The sequence below is a fragment of the Notamacropus eugenii genome, chromosome 2, assembly GCF_028372415.1.
Source record: "Notamacropus eugenii isolate mMacEug1 chromosome 2, mMacEug1.pri_v2, whole genome shotgun sequence".
In the NCBI taxonomy this organism is placed as follows: Eukaryota; Metazoa; Chordata; class Mammalia; order Diprotodontia; family Macropodidae; genus Notamacropus; species Notamacropus eugenii.
The window spans coordinates 190,386,217-190,411,928 of NC_092873.1; the positions used below are offsets into that span (position 1 = coordinate 190,386,217).

At 40.4% G+C, this 25,712-nt stretch overlaps 1 protein-coding gene across 1 annotated transcript; it reads right to left on the bottom strand.

Moving 5' to 3' along the window:
* Positions 1–443: 443 nt before the first annotated feature.
* On the bottom strand, positions 444–22,999 carry DDO (D-aspartate oxidase). Its single transcript, XM_072643045.1, has 5 exons — positions 22,876–22,999; positions 19,947–20,123; positions 18,613–18,721; positions 14,368–14,544; positions 444–1,976 (listed from the first exon to the last, which is right to left on the bottom strand). The coding sequence occupies exons 2-5, from the start codon at positions 20,110–20,112 to the stop codon at positions 1,409–1,411; spliced, it is 1,020 nt and encodes a 339-aa protein (XP_072499146.1). The 5' UTR covers positions 20,113–20,123; positions 22,876–22,999; the 3' UTR covers positions 444–1,408.
* Between the last annotated feature and the right edge of the window lie 2,713 nt (positions 23,000–25,712).

Sequence of the window (25,712 nt, forward strand, 5' to 3'; positions counted from 1 at the left end):
CTGTTCTTGATACTAGGAAATAAGAAATACAGGTAATGGGGTACAGAAAGTTATCTGACCCTACAGGACAAAAGAGAAGATGGGGACAAGGGAAGGGAGGGATGATAGAAGAGAGGGAAGATTGGTGATAGGGGCAATCAGAATGCTCGGTGTTTTGGGGTGGAGGGAGGGGACAAATGGGGAGAATATTTGGAACCCAAAATTTTGTGAAAATGAATGTTAAAAGTTAAATAAATTAATTAAAAATTAAAAAAAAAATCATTGCCATTTCCTAAATACAATCCAGACCACTCTCTCATTCTATTATGGGCCTGGCTCACTGCTCATTTTGCAATGCCAGGCCTAAATGAATGTACTAATTAACTTAATAGGCTGTTTCTCATGATGAAGACATTAGGTATTCATCCACTTGATTTTTCCTACGTAGACTGTGAAGTCCAAACTCTTTTTTAAAATTTTTTATTAGTTAATTTATTTATTGTTAGTTTTCAACATTCACTTCCATAAGTTTAAAATTTTCTCCCCCTCCCCAATAAGGCATGAAATCTGATATAGTCTCTGTCTGTCTGTCTGTCTGTCTGTCTGTCTCTCTCTTTCTCTCTCTCTCTCTCTCTCTCTCTCTCTCTCTCTCTCTCTCTCTCTCTCTCTCTCTCTCTTTCTCTCTCTCTCTCTCCCCCATATAAATACATATATATGCATGTATATATACATTCCTATTATATACATTTAATCTGAACTCTTTTCATGGACTATGGATTGCACTGAGGAGATTCTGTCATACTTTTGATACTTGACAAACCCTGCTCTGACATCACATACAAGCAAGAGCATCTGAAAGACTTTATTGTCTAAAGGGAATCCCTCTTCAATTTGTATCCTGCCAAGATGGCTGGGTAGCACAGTAGACAGAACATCAGTCCTGGAGTCAGAAGGACCTGAGTTCAAATCTAGCCTCAGACACTTAACACTTCCTAGCTGTGCGACCCTGGGCAAGTCACTTAACTGATTGCCTCACACTCACAAAAGAACACAATTTGTGTCCTGCTTACTATCATGATAGTACTGAAAACACCTAGTTTATGCCTCCTGTTTTCTATTTCTATTGCTATTATTAAAATAGTTAATACATAAAGTTTGCAGAGCACTTTACATGTGTTATCTCATTGAATCCTCACAATACCCTTGTGAGGTGGGTGCTATTACTATCCTTATTTTACAGATGAGGAAGCAGAAGCCCAAAGGGTTTAAGTGACTTGTCCAGCATCACATAATCATGTAAGTATCCAAGACAGAATTCAAACAGAGGTCTTTTGAATTTCAATTTTCACAATCTATGCCATCTTAAGGTTTGATTGAAGCCTATTGCTGGTGACCAATTACACGATGCTACGTATAGTCTCATTATCATCTACAGCTTGGCCTTGGAAGTGGAGATTTTCGAGGTGGTGATTAACTCCTTGACCAGTTGAACAGCCTGAAGAGCAGTGCCCCAGTGCACAGAGATGCCACCAGAGCCATGGCCATAGTTGTGGACCACAGGTAGTCGATGTCCATCCTGTACTAATATCTCCTTCTGTAGTCGCACTCCTGGCCGTGATGGACGCAAGCCCACCTTCTCTTTGATATCCCAGGCTCCTTGAAGAGAAGGTTCAAGAGCCCGACACTTGGCAAGAATGTCTCTGCTGTTCTGTGGATCAGGGGACAGGTTCCAGTCATCTTTTTGTCTTGTTCCACCTAGTGTGACATTGAAGGCTCCTGGGTAAATATATGTCTGTCTGTCCCCATCTATGATAAAATGCTTCAGCCAGGGTGCCTGAACTCTAAGTACTTGACCTCTCACAGGGAAAAGCTGCAAGTCGCCTAATAACTCTCTGCTTCCAAGGCCTGAGCAATTGATAACAACATCATATGATCCATAAAGCTCCCACAGATCTTCTACCTTTCTGGTGTAGACCTGGCCTCCACTTCCCCTTAACCTAGGAAGAAGAATGATGACAAGATAAGGCATGGTAGTTGCTAGTGCTCCCATATATCACAGAGAAAAAAATATGAATGTCCTTGAGAGCAGGGAGTTCTTTATTCTTTGTCTTTGGATCCCCAGCACCTGGCACAGCGTTTGGCTCTTAATAAATGTGCTGATTGCTTAATGAATAAACCAATAAGGCAGTTAAGTTAAAGGGGGCAGATATTATGGGGTGTTTCATAGAATCAGAGCACCAAGAGTTTGATAGTTCAAAGAGACCTCCTCCGCAGCCATTCTAGACCCAACCAAAAAGAATCATCACTCTAGGATATGCAACAAAGGGGTTGTGCAACTTCTGTTCAAAGACCTCTAAGGAGTGGGAACTTATCACCTCTTGGAGCAGCACATTTGACTTTAAGACAGTGCTAACTCACAGGAACCATTTTTTTTTATATCAAGACTCAATTGGCAGCTTCGCAATTTCTACCCTTTTTTTCTATCTTCTGGGCCCAAAAACAGGGACTCAAGTAGATTATATTTAAATGTCAAATTCTAACAAACATCCCAAAGTTGAGCAGAAATGGCCATCCATCCTTTGATCCAGCAATATCACTTCTAGAACTGTATCCCAAAGAGATAATAAAAATGGGAAAAGGGCCCACATGTACAAAAATATTTATAGCAACTCTTTGTGGTGGCCAAGAACTGGAAATTGAAGAGATGTCCATCAACTGGGGAATGACTGAACAAGTTGTGGTATATGAATGTAATGGAATACTATTGTGCTATAAGAAATGATGAATGGGTAGACTTCAGAAAATCCTAGAAAGACTTAAATGAACTGATGCTGAATGAAGTGAGCAGAACCAGGAGAACATTGCTCACAGAAACAGCCACAGTGTGTGATGACTGATTTTGATAGACTTAGCCCTTCCCAGTAATAGAAAGACCTAAAACAATTCCAAAGGACTCAGGATAGGAAATGCCATCCACATCCAGAGAAAGATGTCAGAATGCAGAGTGAAGCAAACTATTTTCTTTTTTGTGTTGTTTTGTTTTCTCATGGTTTCTCCCATTCGTTTTAATTCTTCTATGCAACATAACTAACATGAAAATATGTTTAATAGGAATGTATGTGCAGAGCCCATATCAGATTGTGTGCCATCTTGGGAAGAGAGAGGGGAGGAAAGGGGAGAAAATTTAAAACTTATGGAAGTGAATGTTGAAAACTAAAAATTAATTAATTAATTGAGAAAAAAAAGAAATGGCCATCCATTTAGATCTTTTAAAGATAAGAAGACTATGCACCTTGAGTCTTTTTATGTTTTATTCAGTTTCTGGGCTATTCTAGATGATGAGTAAATACAAAACTAATCTAATATACTGAATATGTATCATTTAATTAATAACATTTAATTATATATTGCTTTGCAATTTCTGTTTTGTTCTCTTTACTTTTTTTAATGTTTCATTTGCGAATGCTTTATTCCCCCAATTCAATTGTAACCTTCTTAAAGTCAAAGGGACCTTGTCTTATTTCTTTTTATTTTTTAATTTTATATACTTTATTCTGAATTTAAGAAATAAAACAAGCATTTGCATAACATAGTAGAATAGGAACAATAGATGACTGCACATGAAACTGCAAATCTATTATGTAGAATTTGCTATTCCTCTTAAATATATAATGTTATCATGTAACTTTTTTTTCCCTTTTTTCTTCCCTGCCCCCCCACCCTAGAGATAGCTACCATTAGACACAAATATGTGTGTGTATTTGTTTGCATGTAAAAATCATTCAATACATACTTCTATTTATCCATTCTTTCTCTGGATGCAGATAGCATCTTCCTTCGTAGGTCCCTTAGAGTTATTTGGGGTATTTATAACAGTCAAAATAACTTAGTCATTCACAATTATGCTAGTTTGGTCAAATGTAAGTCCTAAATCCTTCAGAGTAGAAACTATTCCCAGTATCACAAGCCTAATATGATCATGCCTTATTTCTCTTTAAACCCATCATAATGCCTGGCATAGTGTTCTGTACAGAACAAAGAAAATATCTGCTGAATGAAGAAGTCTAGACTGGTAAGGATTTGGGATGAGAACAAATTATCAAGATAGAAGGCAAATGGTGATTTATTTGAATAATCCAGTTTTCCAAATCTTAGGCCATCTACAGTATTCAGGTTAATTGGCAGAACAAATTGGTCTTCCTGGAGCTAGGACAACCTAGCTCTTCCAGAAAGATGCTATAATTAAAGTCCTTTCAGGCCCACCAGACCCAAGTAAATGGTGTCCAAATTATGTTAGTTTGTTCAAATGTACATCCTAAATCCTTCAGGGTAGAAACCTACTTACTGTACCACAAGCCTAATGTACCACCACCCGTCTGGTCTTAAGAACTAAGGAAAGAATAAGCTTAAATATGAAAAGAGGAATCCTGTGTTTCAAAGAATGCATATAACCCAAGCAGTTTATTAAATGCAGGCCAACATTTTTTAATGTGTGTTCAGTATGTATAAACCCATTTTTCTAATTGCTACTTCTTTCTTATATTCACATCCTGTCCCCATATAGATAATAAACCCCACAGACAATAAGCCCCTTGTTAGTGTGCTCTCAAAGTCGTGGGAGACAAGAATCATGCTTTGTACCTCTTTGCAACCTTGGCACTTAGTGTCTTGTATATAATATGATTTCACTTAAGAGTGTGTTCCTTAGGATGTCTATGTTGGCAGCTAGGTGGCAGAGTGGCTAAAGGGCTGCACCTGGAGTCAGGAAGATCTGAGGTCAAATTTGACCTCCAACACTTACTGGTTGTGTGACCTTGGGCAAGTCACTTAACCTCTGTTTGCTTCAGTTTCCGTAACTGTAAAATGGGGATGATAATAGTATCTACCTCCCAGGACTGTTGCATGAATCAAATGAGATAATATTTGTAAAGCTCTCAACAGTGCCCAATACATACGAGGTGACATATAATAATGTGTCTATGATGCATATGTATAAAATACAATGTAATAATAATATGATAATGATGAAAGCCATGGGTTAGAGCTAGCACTCTACTCAGAAAATGAATACTTGAAGACTTTATTATGATGACACGGTCTGTACCCTTCCCCAGTTCTAGGAGAAAGCTCTCACCATAGCAGTTTCCCAATTCCTCAGACCTGAAGATTGTGCCATACCACGTATGTCCTTACCAGACACCACTGTGAGAACTTTCTCTTGGGGGAAAGCTAAACAAGGGAAATCAACACTAACCTAAAATAGATCTCTCAACATGTATCTTTATGCTGTACTCAACAACGGTATCCTTACAGGTCAAATAAACCTTTTCTAACCCTTGCTTATGTCAATCAATCATTTGCACAATACTAATAACTGAGCTCTGGACATTTTCCCAAGCTTTTTAACAGATTCTACTTCCTCATATGTAAAATGTCTAGATTATTTCTAATGCCTGTCCCAGCTCTAAAATGCAATGATTCTATGTTGTACTATACTTGGTAATAAATACTAACCATTGCTTTATCATCATATAGCATCATCAATAGTCATTTTGTTCACAGCAGTGACACAAATTCATTCCACAATCAGCTTTCAATGTGAAACTGCATTAAAAAGCCAGTATGATACTACATGTCTGATTACAGAAAATCAAGGAAAGAATTGGGCAGACACTGCAAGCTTTGCATCCTTATGGGATGAAGAACGTGCTGAGCTCTTTCAAACTGAAATATAAGTATCAACCAACAAGGATTACAGCAATGATATTTTCAGAGGGAAAGACTATCACAAGTCTGGATGTCTCCATGCCATGAGGCATGGTTTAAAATTTGGAGGCCTTAACGGAGAGAAATAGAATTGTGGCTTTTGCTACACCCTTTTAATATGACTCATTCCAAAAGATAAAAAAGAAGTGGGTGTTTGCAAAGTTAAATGAGCTTTGTAAAGTATTTTTTTCTTACATGGGCACAAAAGAAAGAAAAAATCAGAGCTGGCTTACAGGTTGCTGTGGTTTCATATTCATTAAAAGAAATTAAAGGTTAAATAAGTCAAGTTTTTATAAAGGGGTTATTTTAAGTAAAAATTTTTTAAATCAATACTTATAATACATATGTCAACACACACCACTCATACTGAGTTTTGGAAAAGGACTTTCAGAATGGAATTTGCAGTTTTGTTTGTTTTGGATGAGATCTATTATTTTACTAGTATGGGGGGAGGGGAGGGGAGGGCTCTTTGGTAAGGAACTTCCTCTACCTATGATCAGCAAGGATTTATTAAGTACTTACTATGTGTCAGTCACTGGGCTATGGGAATACAAAAAAAGACTATAACTGTTCTTAAGCAGTTCACCTTCTATTGGAAAAAAACTTGCCTAAAAAAAATGTACCTATAAGGTCTATTCAGTGTAAATGGAAGATAATTTCAGAGGGAAGGCACAAGCCCCAGCACTGTGGCTGGCAAGAAAAGGGAATAAAACAAAGCCTGGCTGGAGCCAGCCCAGATAGTAGTGGGCCATGTGAGATATCACCAGTCTGAACAGTGGGAGCCTGAGAGTTACAGAGATGAATAGATTAAGTGTTCTCTCCTGTTTCTCCTTCTAACCGTCTGATTGATCCTTCTCAGACTCCTCCATGTCCCAGGGTACCATCCTGGGCCCTTTCCTCTTCTGCTTGTTGGATAGTTCTCCCTGAACACTGTATAGGCATCTCAAACTCAACAAGTCCCAAATAGAAGGTAAGAGCCTTCTCTTAAAATGAATCCTTCTTCTTGACTTCCTTATTTCTGTTGAGGACACCACTATTTTTCCAGTCACCTGGGTTCAAAACCACAGAGTCATCCTTGACTATTTAGCTGCTCAAGGAACTATAACCAAATCAGCAGTACCATTGCTTCTAGAAAGGGTGAGTTGATCACCATCCCTTTCACTTCCCAGACTGACCCATTCCTCTTCCCTGGCCCCCACTCCCTTATAGTTGTTGTTTCTCTAACAATCATAATGTAAGTAAAGTGAGGATAGACACTGGCTGTCTTTTGTATTTGTAGTCCCAGGGCTCAGCTCCTTTTTGGAAAATTCTATTGCAGGGGGGGCAGAGCCAAGAAGGTGGAGTAGAAAGACATACATATGCTAGCTCTTCCCCCATAGCCCATAAAATACCTATAAAGAAAGACTCTCAACAAATTCTAGAGCAGCAGAAGCCGCAGAACAACAGAGTGGAGGAGATTTCCAGCCTAGGGAGACCTGAAAGGCCAACGGGAAACTTCTGTTGCGCCAGACACAGAGCAGAGCCCAGTCCAGCCTTGGCTGCGCAGTGTGGCTCTGGGAAGAGGACTCAAGCAGGCCTTGGGGGCGGAATCCCCAGTTGTAGTAGCAGTGGTTAGCAGATCCCTCAACCCACGGGCACCAAAGGTCAGTGAGAGGGTTTTTTCAGTTGGCTCAGAACAGAGAAGGGCAGGAGCAGCCTCAGGCAGCAGCCCTCAGAAGTCCATGGACAGGCTGCAGCAGTTTCCACAGCAGCCCCTACAGCAGCCCACATCCATTATTGGATCATAAAACCCCTGGGGGCACTGAGCAGCTGATTCTTACCTCAACCCTGTGCAGAGGCCTTGCCCCCACCTAATACTCCTGGGGGATTTGAGCAGCTGATCTTTATCTCACACTGAATGGGAGCCCTACCCCTGCAGCTTATCTGAATCACAGCCCACAGTGCTGGCTGAACTGGAGGCCAGGTGGTTATGAAGACAAAACTCAGATTCTGGGCACAAAAATTTCTGCTTGCTCCCAGATCAGTGTACACACTTGGAGGAACTGAGATCTTACAGATCCCCAGAGTATACCCTACTCTTGACAAAGACAAGTAACTGCTTGGGAAAATGCCCAAAAAGGGGGAAAAAATAAGACTATGGAAGGTTACTTTCTTGGTGAACAGATATCTTCTCCCATCCTTTCTGATAAGGAAGAACAATGCTTACCATCACGGAAAGACATAAAAGTCAAGGCTTCTGTATCCCAAACATCCAAAATAAATATTCAATGTTCTCAGGCCATGGAAGAGCTCAGAAAGGATTTTGAAAATCAAGTAAGAGAGGAGGAGGAAAAATTGGGAAGAGAAATGAGATGCAAGAAAATCCTGAAAAGCAGGTCAACATCTTGCTAAAGGAGACCCAAAAAAGTGCTGAAGAAAATAACACTTTGAAAAATAGGCTAACTCAATTGGCAAAAGAGGTTCGAAAAGCCAATGAGGAGAAGAATGCTTTAAAAAGCAGAATTAGCCAAATGGAGGAGGAGGTTCAAAAGCTCACTGAAGAAAATAGTTCTTTCAAAATTAGAATGGAGCAGATGGAGGCTAACAACTTAATGTGAAACCAAGAAATCACAGAACAAAACCAAAAGAAGGGAAAAATGGAAGATAATGTGAAATACCCCATTGGAAAAACAACTGACCTGGAAAATAGATCCAGGAGAGACAATTTAAAAATTACGGGACTACCTGAAAGCCATAATCAAAAAGAGAGCCTAGACATCATCTTCCAAGAAATCATCAAGGAAAACTGCCCTGATATTCTAGAACCAGGAGGCAAAATAAATATTGAAAGACTCCACCAATCACCTCCTGAAAGAGAACCAAAAAAAGAAACTCCTAGGAACACTGTAGTCAAATTCCAGAATTCCCAGCTCAAGAAGAAAATATTGCAAGCAGCCAGAAAGAAACAATTTGAGTATTGTGGAAATACAATCAGGATAACACAAGATCTAGCAGCTTCTACATTAAGAGATCAAAGGGAGTGGAATATGATATTCCAGAAATCAAAGGAAGTAGGACTAAAACCAAGAATCACCTACCCAGAAAAACTGAGTATAATACTTCAGAGGAAAAATGGTCTTTCAATGAAATAGAGGACTTTCAAATATTCTTGATGAAGACCAGAGCTGAAAAGAAAATTTTACTTTCAAACACAAGCATCAAGAGAAGCATGAAAAGGTAAACAGCAAAGAGAAGTCATAAGGGACTTACTAAAAATTGAACTGTTTACATTCCTACATGAAAAAACAATATTTGTAACTCTTGAAACTTTTTTTAGTATCTGGGTAGTTGGTGGGATTACACACGCACACACACAGAAAGAGAGAGAGAGAGCTACAGAGAGAGAGAACACAGGGTGAGTTGAATAGGATGGGATCATATCTTTAAAAAATGAAATTAAGGGGTGAGAGAGGAATATATTGGGAGGAGAAAGGGAGAAATGGAATGGGGCAAATTATTTTTCATAAAAGAGGCAAGTAAAAGACTTTTCAGTGGAGGGAAAAAGGGGGGAGGTGAGAAAAAAACATGAAGCTTACTCTCATCACGTTCGACTAAAGGAAGGAATAAAATGTACACTCATTTTGGTATGAAAACATATCTTACAATACAGGAATGTGGGGGAGAAGGAGATAAGCAGGTGGGGGATGATGGAAGGGAGGGCAATGGGAGGAGGGAGCAACTAGAAGTCAACACTCTTGGGGAAGGACAAGGTCAAAAGAGAGAACAGAAGCAATGGGGGACAGAATAGGATGGAGGGAAATATAGTTATTCTTATACAACATGACTATTATGGAAGTCATTTGCAAAACTGTACAGATATGGCCTATATTGAATTGCTTGCCTTCCCAAAGGGGATGGGTGGGGAAGGAGGGAGGAAGAGAAGTTGAAACTCAAAGTTTTAGGAACAACTGTTGAGTATTGTTCTTGCATACAACTAAGGGCATAGAAATTTATCTTGCCCTACAGGACAAAAGAGAAGATGAGGATAAGGGAAGGGAGGGATGTTAGAAGGGAGGGCAGATTGGTGGTAGGGGTAATTAGAATGCTCGGTATTTTGCGGTGGGGGGAGGGGAGAGATGGGGAGAAAATTTGGAACTCAAAATTTTGTGGAAATGAATGTTGAAAACTTAAATAAATTAATTTTTAAAAATTCTATTGCAGGCCATAGGAAGCAATGACACACACCTTACCACTTAAGGCCTGGCCCTCCATACCTTTCCTCATCAGCAACTAGCATTCTCAGCCTTGTTACTAATTCTAAAACAACAAAGAAGTTAAAAAGTGGCTCCCATTCAGGAAATGGTCAGGAAATAGTAGGCTAGCAGGGGTGGGGAACCTGTAGCCTCAAGGTCTCATGTGACCTTCTAGGATCTTTGATGTTGCCCTTTGACTGAGTCCAAGTTTCACAGAACAAATCCTTTTATTAAGGGGATTTGTTTTGTGAAGTTTAGATTCAGTCAAAGGACCACACTTGAGGACCCAGAGGACCACATGTGGCCTTGAGGTCACAAGTTCCCCATTCTTGAGCTAAGCAATTATTTCTTGACATCTAAGCAAAAATCAGCAACAAGGTGGTCCAGTGGATAAACCACTGAACTTGGAGCCAGCAAGAACTGAGTTCAAATCCTACCTCAGAGGCTTACTAGCTGCAGGACCTTGGGCAAGTGTAACACCCATCATGGCAGCACACTTGAAGGCTGCTGCTTTGAATAATTTCAAAGGTCTAATCACATAGTATAATGAACTCTCTATTCAGCAATAAACTAAACACTGTTCAATAAAGTAAAGCATAACATTCATAGCAACATCCTTAAGTAAAACATATCATTACATATATATATGTAACGTCATAACAATAGCAACATCCCTAATCAATATCAAGTATCCAAGTAAAGTCCTTTTTCAAAATACCACACTATCCACCCCTAGGTCACAGTAATAAACAATCTCCTTAATCGATACCAAGTGTCCAAGTAAAGTCCTCTTTTATCTTAACTTGTGGTCGACTTCCAACTGCTGTGGCTCTTTCTGTGGGCTGACCACTCCTGACTCTCATCTGATTCATGGCAGCTCTCTGCTCCTGCTCCATGTCTCAACTCGTGGGGACTGCTCCACTCCTCAGATTCTGTCTCTGGGCAAACAAAGCTCAACAGGCCAACCACACTAACCTGCCACCAGCACTGTCATCTCAATTCACCTCCAAAGTCCAGAGGCTCTGTGTTAACCACTCAGTTCACTTTAACAGCTCTCAAAAGAGGCTTAGCCTCCTTCTCATGGGTGGGTCTCTGTTCTCTGAGGTCTCCTCTCTCAGCTCCCAGAGGTCTTTTCCAGGATCTCAGGTCTCCTCCCAGTTCCCTTCTCAGTGCTGGCTCACCCCTTCAGTGCTGACTCTCTTCACCTCTGCTTTCTCAACATCAGTTCTCTTTATATACAGTTCGTCTCAGCATCTGATTGGCTAGAACCCACATGTACATATCTGGTTGGCTAGAGCCCACAAGCACATATCTGACTGGCTAAAACTCAATCCAGAGAAACAGCAAAAGATCCTACTTTGCTGGCTGTTACAGCAAGTCACTTAACTTCTCTTGTCTTCAATTTATAACTGCCACTCAGAGTTGTGTGAAGATTCAACGCAACAGCATATATAAAATGCTTTGCAATATATGTTATATAAATGTTAGCTACTACAATTATCTCACATGCTTAACACAAAGCAAGATACTGTTGTTGACTGTTTTGGATGGGGTCTGTGACCCTGAGGTTAGATGTCCAATACGAAAACACCAAGTGTCTTAAGATGGAACACCACTTCTTACTAATAACCCTGCAGTCTTAATATGCAAATGAGATTTTTCTGCAAAGTACATTTCCATACAGTCCTGTGTAAGCTAAATAACATCTTCCAGGAAAAGTCACAAGTTTCTTTCCCAAGAGAACTGATGTTGCATAAGATCAAGATATGATACAGTACAATGATAATAACATGTTTTTATAGTGCTATATGGTTTATAAAGCCCTTTATTCACAACAATCCCAGGAGGTTGGTTGTACAAATATCATTATTATCCCCATTTTACAGATGGGGAAACTAAAGATCATTCTTTATTTGTAGGAAACAACCCGGAAGTGTGACACTTGATGCAGAAGGAAACTAGCCCATGGAAGTACACAGATTGGCATTCTTTGCTCAATCTCTGAACCAAGCAACAAACATTTAAGTTACTACTACGTACCAGGAAGGACAGCTAGATGGTGCAGTTTGTTGCTTGATTAGCAAGCAAGGCTGTGGTATGTACAGTGTTAATTTATAGAGCAAAGAAGAACTGAGCTGAAGGCTGGGGTCTGCCATTTATTATGTGTGACTCTGGGTAAATTACCAAACCTCTGTGATCCTCAGTCTCCTCACCATTAAAATGGGAGGGTTGGGCTAACCTCTGATCCTATGGGCAACTCCACAAGGTTTTCAAAGAGAGAAGGAATGACCATCTATCCAGGATAATTTAGGTATTCTGACAGAGGAAAGGGAAGGGTCCAGATTATCTCCAAAGTTGCCTTCCCACCATGATTCTGCAGGGAACTTCCTATAAAGGGCAAGGAGAGGGCATGAGGAAATGCTAGCTGGTCATGATCCTCAGGCTCTTACATAAATTATTATAACGTGACATCTCCTTAGGAAAAAAACAAATGTCTTTAGTTCTTTGTTGAACTCTAAAACGTTCATTTGTGGTAGAAAATAAATTTTCTCGAAGCTGACATTACTTACGTTGTAATTATTGTCTGATAGCCTATTGGGTGAGGTTAACATTTTTGACTTTGAGTATTACAGACTGAAAGCGACCATTGTAACATTGTGTGAAAACAGGGTAAGAGGGAACCAGCTACTTACTGAAGCTGTGGAACAACCCCTGATTGTGTGGCCTATCATCTGGACCACTTCTGTGCACAGGCAGAGTGGGTGGCTGCCTACATCTTGACGGGAGCTTCAAGTCCCCTTCTGCCTACATATATCTCACCAGCCTGTCATGGTACATCCCTCCCTCTTTGCTAGCATGAGACTCCTACTCCTTTCAGTTAGCTAAAAGGGTAAGGGCATTCACCTCCAGAAAGCCACCTCTGTTACACCCTAGGAGAGAAGGGGGAAGAAAACCCTCTTCCATTAATGTAGGAGCACAGTTTCTCAGGTAACTGGCTGTCCTTTGAAAGATGTCTTAAGAGTCCAAAAGGCATGGAACATAAGACAGGTGAGTTGTTTTCTTTGGGGGGGGGGGAGTTGAGAAAATTCTGAATGAAGTAGAGAGGGGAGCTCTACTCAGGAATGGTAACCCCCTAAAGGGCTCCATAGTTGGAGGGAGGTCCTGGGTAAAGAAAAATGAGTGCCCTTAACACCTGAAGTTATAAATAATAATAATAACTAATACATATATGGTGCTTTAAAATTTGCAAAGTACTTGTACATGTATTGTGTCATTTGATCCGCACAACAACGCTACTTGCAAAAAGTGCCTCTTGTACAGAAGAGGAAACTGAGGCTTAGAGAACTTAAATGACTTGCATAAGAGCACACAACTAGTTAACGCCTGGACAAGATTTGAAATCAGGACTTTCTGATTCCAAATCCAGTAGCCTATTCAGTAGTTGCAGAGTTAAGTGCAGGCCTATGAAAATACGAATCAGTTTCAGTCATAACAATGCTAAAGAAAAAAGATGAATGTGAAAAATAATTCATTTTGACCCCTACTGTATTCCAATCAGGGATAGACAGGTTCTTACAGTGGACCTCAAACTTTAATGTAAGGTTCACTACTTGTTTACCAAGTTATAAGGCTCACTTGTACATCTACAAAAATGCTGACAAAGATATCTCCATCCTATTTTACTCAAATTCTATGTCCAAACCCAGCATGGGTGGGATGCCTTGATGCTCTGGAAAGTCCCCCAATTTATTTTTATACCTCCAGATCTCTCTCTTATTCGACATGAGCAGGTGACCATCTTATGACCACTTAGTCAGTGGAAATGACCTATGCTTCCCCCAACTCGTCACACACACACACACACACACACACAATCATTTTTTGACCCTCAAGAGCAAGGCCTATCAACCAATGAGATTCTGTATTTTGCCATGCTTCTTTTGCATACTTGGCTATCAAACCCTATAGAAACAAGGTATTGGAAGAAGGGGGCATCCCAGATCGTGAGGAAGACGATCATGGATCCTTTAATAAAGTGCCATTGGCTCAGAGTTCTACCTCCGTCTCTTTTATCATAGGTTGGACAGTTGTAACCCTGACACATAGTAGAAAGAGCCCTAGCTCTGGAGTCAGAGCATGAGTTCGGATTCAATCCCTGACACTTAATACTTGTGTGACTTAGGGCAAATCATTTAAGTTCCCTGAGCCTCGGTTTTCTTACCTATAAAAGTAGGGGAGTAGGATTAGATGGCCTCTTATGTCCCTTCTAACTGTAATCTTAGGATTCTAAGATCTCTGAAGGTGCTCATGAAAATCCTCAATTCATGGGAATCACTGCAAATTCTTTTGCAGAAAAGAAAGTGGGAAAGAACCTTTTGGGGGAACTCACCTTTTCTCCAGCCATGGCAGATAGGAGAGGCCTTCACATTTCATTGTGGTAAAGGCTTGGCCAAATACATGCTGTGGAAATTTCTTCAGTTCCGATTCTGTCATCTTTCGAAATCCCAGCACAGTGTCAGCCCAGAAGGGCCTCTCTTGGGGGGGATCACTTCTATATATGTGCCAGCTAAAAGTCATGGGATGAAGAGAGCTCTTCAGTTTTCATGGAACACATACACCCAACAACACCATCAATAACAGTGGCTTACATTTCCATGGCTATTTAAGGTTAACAAGGTGTTTTACCTATATTATCTCACTTGCTCCCAATTTGATAAGCTCTTTGCTGTTCATTTTGGCACCTCTCACTACTGAGCACACACACGCCTTGTATAAACATACAACAAATATTTGTTGAGAGAGTAAACAAATGAGGTGTGATTATAAAGCCATGAGAGAGGATTTTTCAAGAGGAATTTGTAAACTGTCATTGTAAAAGCAGAGTCCCAAAAAAATGTTTTGATCAGTGCAGCAGGTCAGAATCTGAGTATAGACTTTCAAAGACACTATTAACAGTCAGTTATAATCAATGAGTAAGTATTAAGTCATAGGCCAGGCACCGTGGCTTGGTGTTGGGGATACACAGGCAAAAATGATGTTAGGGACCTTACTTTGAAGAAGAGTGTAAATTCTGGTTTCTCAGAAAGGGTCTCCTGGCTTTATATTTGCATGCTTTAACAAAACACCCTGGGATAACCCCACAAATCATACCAGGGCAAGCTGAAAGAAACAAGCTGCCATTTTGGTGAAGGTAAGGGCAGTACAGGACCAAGTCCCATGGAGGGGAGACAGACTCTGGGACACCATGGAAGGCATGGTGGAGGATGGAGGTGGGCCTGGGGAGGAGTGAGCACCGGCCCACAGGGTAGTTTCTTTTAAGTAATTATTCCTGTGCATCAGATGTTAAGTTCTGTTGTTTGGACTTGCAGAGAATCCCTCCTAATGCTGTCAGTATGCTCCAACTTTGACGCATATGGTTCATCCTAATTATTGAGGGACTCCGCCCCTCAATCACTTTGTCCATTTCAGGGTCTTCAAGAATGGCCACAAGTAAATGAAATAAACATTTTTACTGTGTACCTTACCTACTATGTGCTCAGCATAGGCAATATATCCCAAAGGGATGAGAATGACTTCATTTCTTAAGACTTTTCAAGGAAAATGATTGTACCCCCTCCCTTTATAACTCATTCCAGGATTTAACAGCCTTCAATGTCAGTAAATTTTCCCCTCAAGCTATAGTTTGTTCACCTTTCTACTTGTTTGAGACTATGTAGAAACTGAAAACACAGGATCAGAGCCCAATTGTAGATCTAGATGTAGATCATGAGATCATGAAGGCTACCTAATCCAATTTCCCCCAATTTAAAGATGGGGAAACTGAGGCTGTTAGCATTTAAACAACTTATTCAAGATCACACTGGTCATACATGGCAAAATCAAAATTCAAATGCAAGTCCTGTGACTCTGAGGTCAGCATTTTTTCTACAGTATCATGCATCTAGAGCCAACTAGCCCAACCCTGTCATTTTACAAATGGGGGAACTGAGTCCCAGAGAGATAAAATGATTTGTCCAAATTCATGAAGCTGGTCACCAGTTTCTATATAAATCACAATAATGAAAATAACCAAAATTTGTACAGCTTTTTATGTTTACAGATTACTTATCATACATTATCTCATTTTATGCTCATAACAAACCTGTGAGGTAGGTACTACATTACTATTATCCCCATTTTACAGATTTAAAAACAGGCACTAGGAAATTGGGACTTGTCCAAGGTCCTAGAATTAAAAAATGGTAGGGTCAATGGGAACCCTGAGTCATTTTTTTAAAAAACAGATTAAACTGCCCTTCTTGGTATTCCTCATGAAATAGCATGAAAATTCCATCTCCAGGCTGGCCCCTTACCTGAAAGGCACTCTCTTTATTGTGTCTCTGGTTTTCTTTCAAGTTTAGTTCCAGTGCCGCACCCTATGTGAGGCTTCTCCTCATCCTCTTAGCTGCTAATGCTTCTCCCTTCTCCCCTGAAAAAGTACTTTGCTTTTATTTTGTATATATTTCACATGTATTTATATAGGTCTATGTGGCAACCCCCTCCAGAATGTAAGCTTGAGGCCAAGGACTATTTGGCTTAGGTTCTCAGCATCTCAGTGCCTGGCACATGGTAGGCAGTAATAAATGTTTGTTGATTTGGTGAAGAAAATGTTCAACTATGTTCAGTATTGTCTGCTCAGGGAGTCAGGAAAGTGTATGATAGGTTTTTTTAAAGACGTCCATTCCCATTGATGGGGTGCTTGGGTGCCTGTGCTTGGACCCCAATCCTTAAATCACATTTCTCTCTAAAAACCACATTTCTCCCTAGCCTCAAAACACTATCTCAGGCAGTTTCTTCCCAGTCCAAGAACAGCTTGCTCCAGCAACCACCATCATCTCCCTGATGCAGTAGCTAGCTGCATCTACAGAACCAGCTGTGTACTGCCTGAGCTGGCTATATACTGGATCGTAATGACATTTACTACTCACCAACCAATCATATGTATCCTATATTCACACATGTGTATACTCCCTTACATTTATCTTGTCTAACAAGACATTGATGGAAGCAGCTTGGGTATGACTTAGCCCTGACTGTTAGTTGACTTAGTGATGGTTCAGGCCTAAAACCACACCTCCATGTAGCCCCTCCTTGGACTATTTCCTGATGAGCTCTGGGTATAATACCTGTGCAGTAGATACTAAAAGTACATGATCCTTTAAGAACTAACCACTTCCTAACCCACCCTCAGTCACCTAGGTAGCATGTTTGGCACATGTCTTATTATGAATATCCTATATAAACCACCTAAGGTCGTAGGTTTCCTAAAAACTCTCATCTGCTAAAAAGCATGATAAATCTTTACCACCTTGACCTCAAGAATGCTTGAGTCTGCAAATTCATTCCAGGTGACCAGCCCCTGTGCTCAGGTCTTTGGGGGATTTCAGAATTTCATCCATCCCATCCCCCTTTCCAGTCCTCATCACCATAACCACAATTATGTAAAGGAAAACACTGTAAGACTTCTTAACTCTAATCAATGCATTGACCTATTGAGCCTTTAGGTGATAGACAAGCATGATTCCAATTTCTCAGTAGACAGGTGGCACACTATAGGTATGAAATGAGGCACAATTTTCAGAGATAGGTAATATGTTGATATGTTTTTCTCAATATTCCTAGGCTAACTACATGAGGCTGCAAAGTGAATAGTGCATTGAATGTGAAGGTAGGAAAACCTGAGGTCAAATCCAGCCTCAGTCACTTGCTAGTTATGTGACCCTGGGCAAGTCACTTAACCTCAGTCTGCCTAGGTTTCATCATCTGTAAAATGGGAATAATAATAGCACCTATGTCCCAAGGTTATTGTGAGGATAATATTTATAAAGTACCTTATAAATGTTAAAAGCACCATATAATTGTTAGCTATATGTTTTAAAGGAGGGCTATTTTTTTAGGGAGGGTTTGTTATTGAGAAATGAAAAAGAAAAATAATTAGTAAAACTTCAAAAACATATGCTAGCATTTCACTTTTGGGTTTTACCAAAAAATGCTTAACCTTACTTACTTGGAATAAGAAATATTCTCTGGGGAGTCACTAGGAAATGACAGTGGTATTTCAAAAGGTTCAGTAAAACCTTTGTAAATGTCCATCTAAATGGATAAAATTAAAACATTCTCATGTTTAAATAGAGAAAATAGTTATCTAGAAGATTCATTTTGTGAAATACCTCTCTCCCCATTGGTACCAGATGAATGCAGTGTTACTATACATATGTATATTACAATTCTACTTATACATTTCAATATCAAGCTATGAAAACAATTAGTCTTGATACACGGAAAACCATGTTCAACTCTTCCCTCACTATAGTCATTTTTTTCCACCATGTTATTCCTAACTAACCATTCTCCCAAAGAAACACAAAATTATTTTTTTTGTGTGGTCAGGAAATGTAGTGATTATTTATTGTCTCAAAAGCAGCCAAGTATTATCTTTCTACCACTTACATTTTATGAAAGAAGCCCCTTTTCAAATTCTCTTTCTAATTCCCCTGGCATTTGGCACACTGGGAGCATATCTTCTGATGAAGAGCATGTTTGTTCACAGGTGTTGACATTTTTCTAAAGGCCCTTCTGAAATTTGCTCACTTACCCAGATACCAGGTGAATACCAGCATCTGTAGCTTCTGATGAATTGGCAATCGCAAACAATTTATCAAAGGTCTCTTGGAACCATTGCTTCAGCAGGTGAATTGGTGTATCTATCATTATGGCATAAGAAAAAAGGGAAACATGGGGAAAATACAGGTTTTTTCAAAAGACTTCAACCACCTCCTCCCTGAGGATCAGAAAATGAATTAAGAAACATTTTCTTTGATCACATCACTCCCCTATTTAAGATGCTTCAATGGCTCACTGTTACTTCTAGGATAAAATATAAATTCTGTTTAGCATTTAAAGCCCCTCAAAATATGACATCATCTTGTTTACATGTTAAGTGAACTGGGTATGGCCAGAGAAGCCTGGATTACTCTAGAACAGACTATGGTTAAAGTGCTAAAGTCAGTAGGGAAAGAAAAGATTGTATATTGACAGGACATAGGATTCCCATCCCCCATTTCAGAGAAGCAAGGCCTTCTCTCACACTTCACAGAAATTGGCCCCTGGACCACTATCTTTCCTCCCATCACTTGCAAGAGCCACAACTATCCAGGTTAGGGATAGTGAACCTTTGGCCTCAGGGCCATGTGTGCCCTTCGAGGTCCTCAAGTGTGGCCCTTAATAAAAGGATTTGTTCTGTGAAGTTTGGGTTCAAAGGGCCGCACTTGAAGACCTAGAGGGCCACATATGGCCTCGAGGTCGTATGTTTCCCACCCCCGGCCCAGGCCTAAAACTGTAGTGTCCTAACTGAGAGGCCATGAAAGGACACTGGCTCAGGCTGACTCCTTTCCTGAGCCAAACTGTCAGTTGTAGCTGCTTCATATTCTCTACTGCCTTGTTATTTTGTGGAGCTTTGTTCTTGTAAACTATTCATTCCCTACTTGGCTTTGGACTTGTTCCTGGGTTCTGTTCACAATCTCTCCCTCTGGATTAATTGCTTCTACAAATTTTCATCTCAGATCTCTGAACAGGCCCTTCTTTTTTCTTCCTCAATCCAGACAAAATGAATGAACAGAAAGGGAAAAAAATATTGATTAAGTATCTACTATGTGCTAAGAGGCAAAAGTGGGGGAGGGAGCTGTGTACAGGAGAGGGTAGGTGGGAGATGTCCTGGGTGAAGATGAGAGCCAAGAGGAGCAGTTTACTTCCTCTCAAACTGTTCTCAGATGGTGTGTTTGTTAAGGGCTTCTAATCTCTGGCACCACATGCCCTCATTACCAATGCCACAGTCAGCATCACCATGCCTTGGGCAAAAAGTCAAGAAAGGCCCTCCCATCATTAATAGCAGAATTCCGGTCTAGCAATGCCAAATGCAGTCTCACTCACCTGGATAAGCATGCGGAATAAGCATTCCAGCTGCTACATCGCTAGTGGTATTGGGTGTAAATTTGTCAGAAATAACATCAATGGAGCATTGTGGGATGGACTCAGAAAGGCAGACAGCTGTGGAGAGGCCAATGACACCTGCACCGATGACTGCAACCCTGGTCATATCTGTTGACTCTGTGAAGGTGGGGGAAAGAGGATTCTAGAATACCGTTTGGAGACTCCATTCTTCTATTAGAAACTGTGGTTCTGAAAAACTTTCATTAAGCATTGGATTAAGCACAATAATACAGTACAATACAACATGATATAATGGATACATATTAAGTACCTACACAGTTACCTCTGACTGATGGACTTCCATTTGGATCACATTCCATTTAAGATTGAAATTTTAAAACAACAGCATGCTAATTGTAGGATTTTGACTAGTCATTTTTTCAGTTGTGCCCAACTCTGTGTCCCCATTTGAGGTTTTCTTGGCAAAGACACTGGAGTGTTTTGCCATTTCCTTCTCCAGCTCACTTTACAGACGAGGAAACTGAAGTTAAGTGCCTTGCCCAGGGTCACACAATTAGTAAGTGTCTGAGGCCAGACTTGATCTCATGCTGTCATTCTATTAACTGTGTCACCTAGCTGCAGGATAACTTCTATTAATTGTGGACCCATTTCTGATGGGATAGTTACAGGTAGAAAGCTGTAATGGAGCTAGGATGGAATTCATAGCTGAACTGGACATTAGGAAGGAAGGAAATGAGAATTTATTAAGTACCTACTTTGTGCCAGGCACCTTACAAATATTATCTTATTTGATCTTTGCAGCAACGTACTATTTAAGACCAATACTGCAAACTTGTAAACTTTATGGTTACAGTGTTCTCATAATTACTGTCTGATTCCCATTTTACCATTGGTTGTTCCCGCTCTTCCTTGTTTCCCTCAGCAAATAGACCAGCCCATGAGTCTGTAATATGAGTACTGAGGGAAGCCAGAAAAACTCACATGCCCCCCCAATTTCTTCCCTGTGGTAAAGTGAAAAGAGCATTGGATTTGAGTCGATCAATCAACAAGCATCATTACACATTCTAGCCCAGATACTGTGCTAAGTTCTAGGGATATGAAGACAAAAATGAAACAGTCCCTAACTTTGAGAAGCTTGTATTCTAAAAGGATTATCAACATATACTTATAAAGTTAATAGACAGTACTAGAACATATATACAAGGTAGTCTGATTTCTGGCTTGACTTCCTTCTATCTGTGTGATATGGGGTAAGTTACTATGGGGCAAATTACTATGGGGCAACTAGGTGTTTCAGTGGATAGAGAGCAGCATCTAGAGTCAGGAAAACCTGAATGCAAATCCAACCTCAGACGCTTACTAGCTGTGTGACCCTGGCCAAGTCACTTAACCCTGTTTGCCTCAGTTTCCTCATCTGTAAAATGACCTAGAGAAGAAAATGGCAAATCACTCCAGTATCCTTGCCAGGAAAACCCCAAATGGGGTAACAAAAATTAGGATATGCCTGAAAAACAACTTTTCTTCTCATTTCTAAAATGTAAAATAATGCTATTTCACCAGGTCATTTTAAGGAAAACACTTTGTAAATAATAAAGCTACCTAATAGTGGGCTATTATCACTATTAGTTGAAATTTCACTATTACAGCTCATTCCTTTGGGATAAGACAAGAGGGTCAAAAGTTCTCTGATAATATCTTAGTCTTCCAAGAGCATTTCCATTTAACCCTTTGAAGAGGATTTCATCTGCAGATTGTTTGGGGGTGAATGGGACAATTAACCGAAAGGAAATGGGGGCACGGAAGTTTCAATGAGGACAAGAGGAGGGAAGCAGGCTGGATAGAGTTTGAAGTGGGGAGGTTCTGCCTCGAACCAGGGACAGCATGGTCTAGTGAGAAGAACAGTCAGGGAAGCTGGGTTTAAATCTTGCCTAAAACATTTACTACTTGCAGACACTTATGGGACCTTGGGAAAATCACAGAACCTCTCTGACTGTCAGTTTTCTCATCTGCCGAAAGAAAGGTCTGAATTCAATGGCTTCTAAGGTCCCTTCTAGCTGTAGATCTATGGCCCTAATGAAGCACTGATAGGTGCTGGGAAGAAGGGAAGGTCCCCAGACAAGAGGTAGGAAAGTAACAAAGACAAGTTTTACTCTTCACAGCTTTTCTGTTGGGGGGGTCAGGCTTGACCACCCTCAACACTCTTGGCTATAGAATATCTAGCCAGAGGTAGGAAACCTGCAGCCTCTAGGCTACATGTGGCCCTCTAGGTCCTCAAGTGTGACTCTTTAACTGAATCTAAACATCACAGAACAAATCCCCTTGAGAGAAGGCTAGTCTAGCCTGTATGGATCTTCTGATGATGGGATAGAGAAACAGAGCAGCATCACTGTGTCATGGAGAGAGCCATTTGGATTCAGAGTCTAAGGTCCTGAATTCAGATTCCAGCTATTCCTCCTTGGTCAATTCACTTAACCTCTCTGGACTTCAATTTCTGCATATGTAAAACAAAGAGGTTGGACAAGATCAGGAGTTTGTAATCTTTTTGGGAATCATGGACCCCTCTGACAGATTAGTGAGATTAAGCCCTCTTAAGAATAATGTTTTTAAAATGCAGAAAATAAAATGTACAGGATTAGAAAAAAACCCAAATATATTGAAATACAGTTATCAAAATATTTTAAAGAAATAAATTCGCGGACAACAGGTTAAGAACCCTAGAGATGATCTCTAAGGAACTTTCCCTTTTGGCTCCTGCCTTAAGAAGCTGGTGAATGCTGGTGGCATATTACATAATACTACTTAAAAGCAGAAGGTTTTTTTTAAATCCCAGCTCACCAGCTTCCAGGTCACCTTTGAAGCACATCACATTTAGACAATTCCACCTGGTTAGTAAAGTGAAGGAGAATACCTGGACCGCACAGGTCTCTGGGGCGTCAGCCTGAGAACCCACCGAACACTTGTCACCAAAACACTTGTTTTCCCCCGAGGAACCGAGGAACCGGAGAAAGAACAGAGCCAGCGAGGGCCCAAAATAAAGCTGCTCTCCATTGGAGGAGTTTGGACGACGCCCCCGCTGCCTTCACTCCCCATTGGCTAGCGATCGGACCTCCTGGTCCCTCCCCCGCCCTAAGGACTCGGGGTCCCCAGGAGGGAGCTTGTAGAGAACAGCGTTGGCAAAGCTGCCAGGAGATTTACAAAAACAATTTTGCCCTCTTCCCTCCTTTCTCTCCACCCCCTGCCAGGTTTAATTTTTATATCCAGTCTAGCTGTGTCCTGGAAGTGCATGCACTCTTCGGTGACCCAGGGAGCCCTGGCTGGAAGCCAACATTCCATTACTTTCCTTTGACCCCTCCTTGGAAGTCATCTGCCCAACACCCAAGACCGCTTTCTTGTTAGCCTCCAAGTCCAGCTGGCAGAGAGGGACTCCCAGGGTAGAGCCTGGAGGACGGAGCTTTCCGTACCTGTGGACCTTGTGAACACGCCAGGAGGCTTGGTTATTTTTATCATTTTAAACAGAGGACCAGGCTTTTGAGGTTATCAGCAGCCCTAGAAACCCCATGTTTCTATGGGCAACTCCTTTTCAAAGAAAATCTCAGAATAGTCGAAATGATTGTGAGCAAAGGGAGACTTGAATTATTGCCAGCTTTGTGTGGGAGAGCATCTCACCGGTGGCCAGTCACAGGATACCTGAAATTCCACCATTATTGTTCAGCTGGGGAAAAGAGTTAATTCATAATTTGTTGTTGTTCAGTATTGTCCTACTCTTCGTGACCCCATTTGGAGTTTCCTAGGCAGAGATACTGAGGCAGTTTGCTATGAGGAAACTGAGGCAAACAGGGTTAAGTGACCTACCCCAGGTCACACAGCTAATAACTATGTGAGGACAGATTTGAATTCATGAAGATGAATTTTCCTGACCCCAGGCTGGGCACACTATCCACTGTGCCACCTGCCTGCCCCTTAACTAACAATACTTTTCAGAATATATTCAACAAGTATTTGTGGTTGAGATCTTAAACGCATTTTGTGCAACACTGTTAAATACATTAGGGATTGTTAACCTTTGTTGTGCTCCCATTTGATGGGGAATCTAGGTGAAGTCTATGGATCGTTTTTCAGAATATATTTAAAAATATATTGAACAATTGCCTGTTGGTCAAACCCATAGTCTCAGAGGAGGGAGAGTGTCTGACAAAGACCAGGTCTCCTGATTCCCTACCCTGCTACTCTTTCTACCAGACCCAGCTCCATCCATATTGATTGAATTCCCCCTTCCCTGCACAGATCTACTATTACTTGGATCAGAAAACAAATTAGATTAAAGGTCTTTTCAAATCCCAAAAGTCAGCCAATTTTAAATCTCTGCTCATAATGGACTCTTAAAATTAGCATCCATTGACCAAATCTTACAGTTGTGAGCTATCAAATTGATCAGAAAAATTAAATTATTCCATAGGAACAACATGGCAACATTAATTTTGAGTTTGCCAGTGAAACCTCTAAAAAGGTAGGTTATTTTTAAAAAGGACACATTTATGAAAGAGTTAACAACTGTTCTTAGGAAGTATATACATGGTACCTTGGAGAAAGTGTTGGTTGTGGAGTCAGAGGACCTTGGTTAGAATTTTGCCTCTAGTATTTACAATCTGAATGACATTGGGCAAGTCATAATGTCTGGACCTCAGTTTCCTGAGCTCTAAAATGAGGGAGGTTGGCCCAGATAATCTTTAAGGTCCTTTCTAGATCTAAATATATGGTCCTAAGTTGACCAAGGTCAAGATATTGTGGTTTTGCCTTCAAAATACATAAGGGTAGAAACTTTTGGATTCTGTTTCAATTCATTCAATTCAATTCAACTCCTGCTATAGGACAAGCACCCTGAGTTGATATTATTTATCTTAGATCTGTAGAGATACATAATAACTCTACAAATCTCTTAAGAGCAATATCCCAGAAGGTAATATTGCTTGTTATGAAAAGATCTCCTTATCTGTTTAATCTTTCTCTTTTAACATCCTTCTGTTATATGTATATGTAAGCATTTTCAGGTTCCCCTGTCTCTTGCTCTGTTTCTCTTTCTATAGCTTTGTGTCTCATCTTATTTCTATTCCATATCTCTTAACCCATTGTCCTTTTGGAGTGAGTTTCTGTAGTTATTGAATAGTTTATGTTCCTTATTCTTAAAGTTAGAGGAATGTTTTCTATTTCACTCCTTAAGTTCTGGAAGTCACATTATAGGAAGGATGAGGACAAGCTGGAGTAGATCCTAAAGAACAAGGTCAAAAAGTGTTAATGGACTAGAGAATGTCTCAGGAGGCCTGGGTGAAGAAAATGGGGGTGGTGGATTTCTGGCCAAGAGGTGACACCTTAGCTATTCTGAAGTAGTTGAGATGCATGATAGATTAGATTTCTGCTTGGCCATAGAGGGCAGGACAAAGAGCAATCAGTCTAAGCTGCAGAGAGAAATAAAGACTTAATACAAGGAAAAACTCCCTATTAACTAGAAGTGTACCAAAATGGAAAGAGCTGCCTCAGGACTTAGTGGAATACATCTCACTAGATTTCTGAAAACAGAGATTGGATCACCAAGTATGTTGTTGAGGGGATTATGGTCCTCCTTCAAGCTGAAAAAGATGGCCTCCCTTCACTTCTCAAATACATAGAGAACTGAGTCAAATTTATAAGCATTCAAGTCATTCCCCAATTGATAAATGGTTAAAGGATATGAAGAGGCAATTTTCAGAT

What these genes read in the sequence shown, in the direction of transcription:
- DDO (XM_072643045.1), bottom strand. Translation starts at nt 20,112, where the DNA reads ATGACCAGGGTTGCAGTCATCGGTGCAGGTGTCATTGGCCTCTCCACA. An exon ending in TATTCCGCATGCTTATCCAG is followed by an intron (nt 18,722 to 19,946) that starts GTGAGTGAGACT and finishes CCATAATGATAG; the next exon opens with ATACACCAATTCACCTGCTG. An exon ending in GGTATTCACCTGGTATCTGG is followed by an intron (nt 14,545 to 18,612) that starts GTAAGTGAGCAA and finishes CATGACTTTTAG; the next exon opens with CTGGCACATATATAGAAGTG.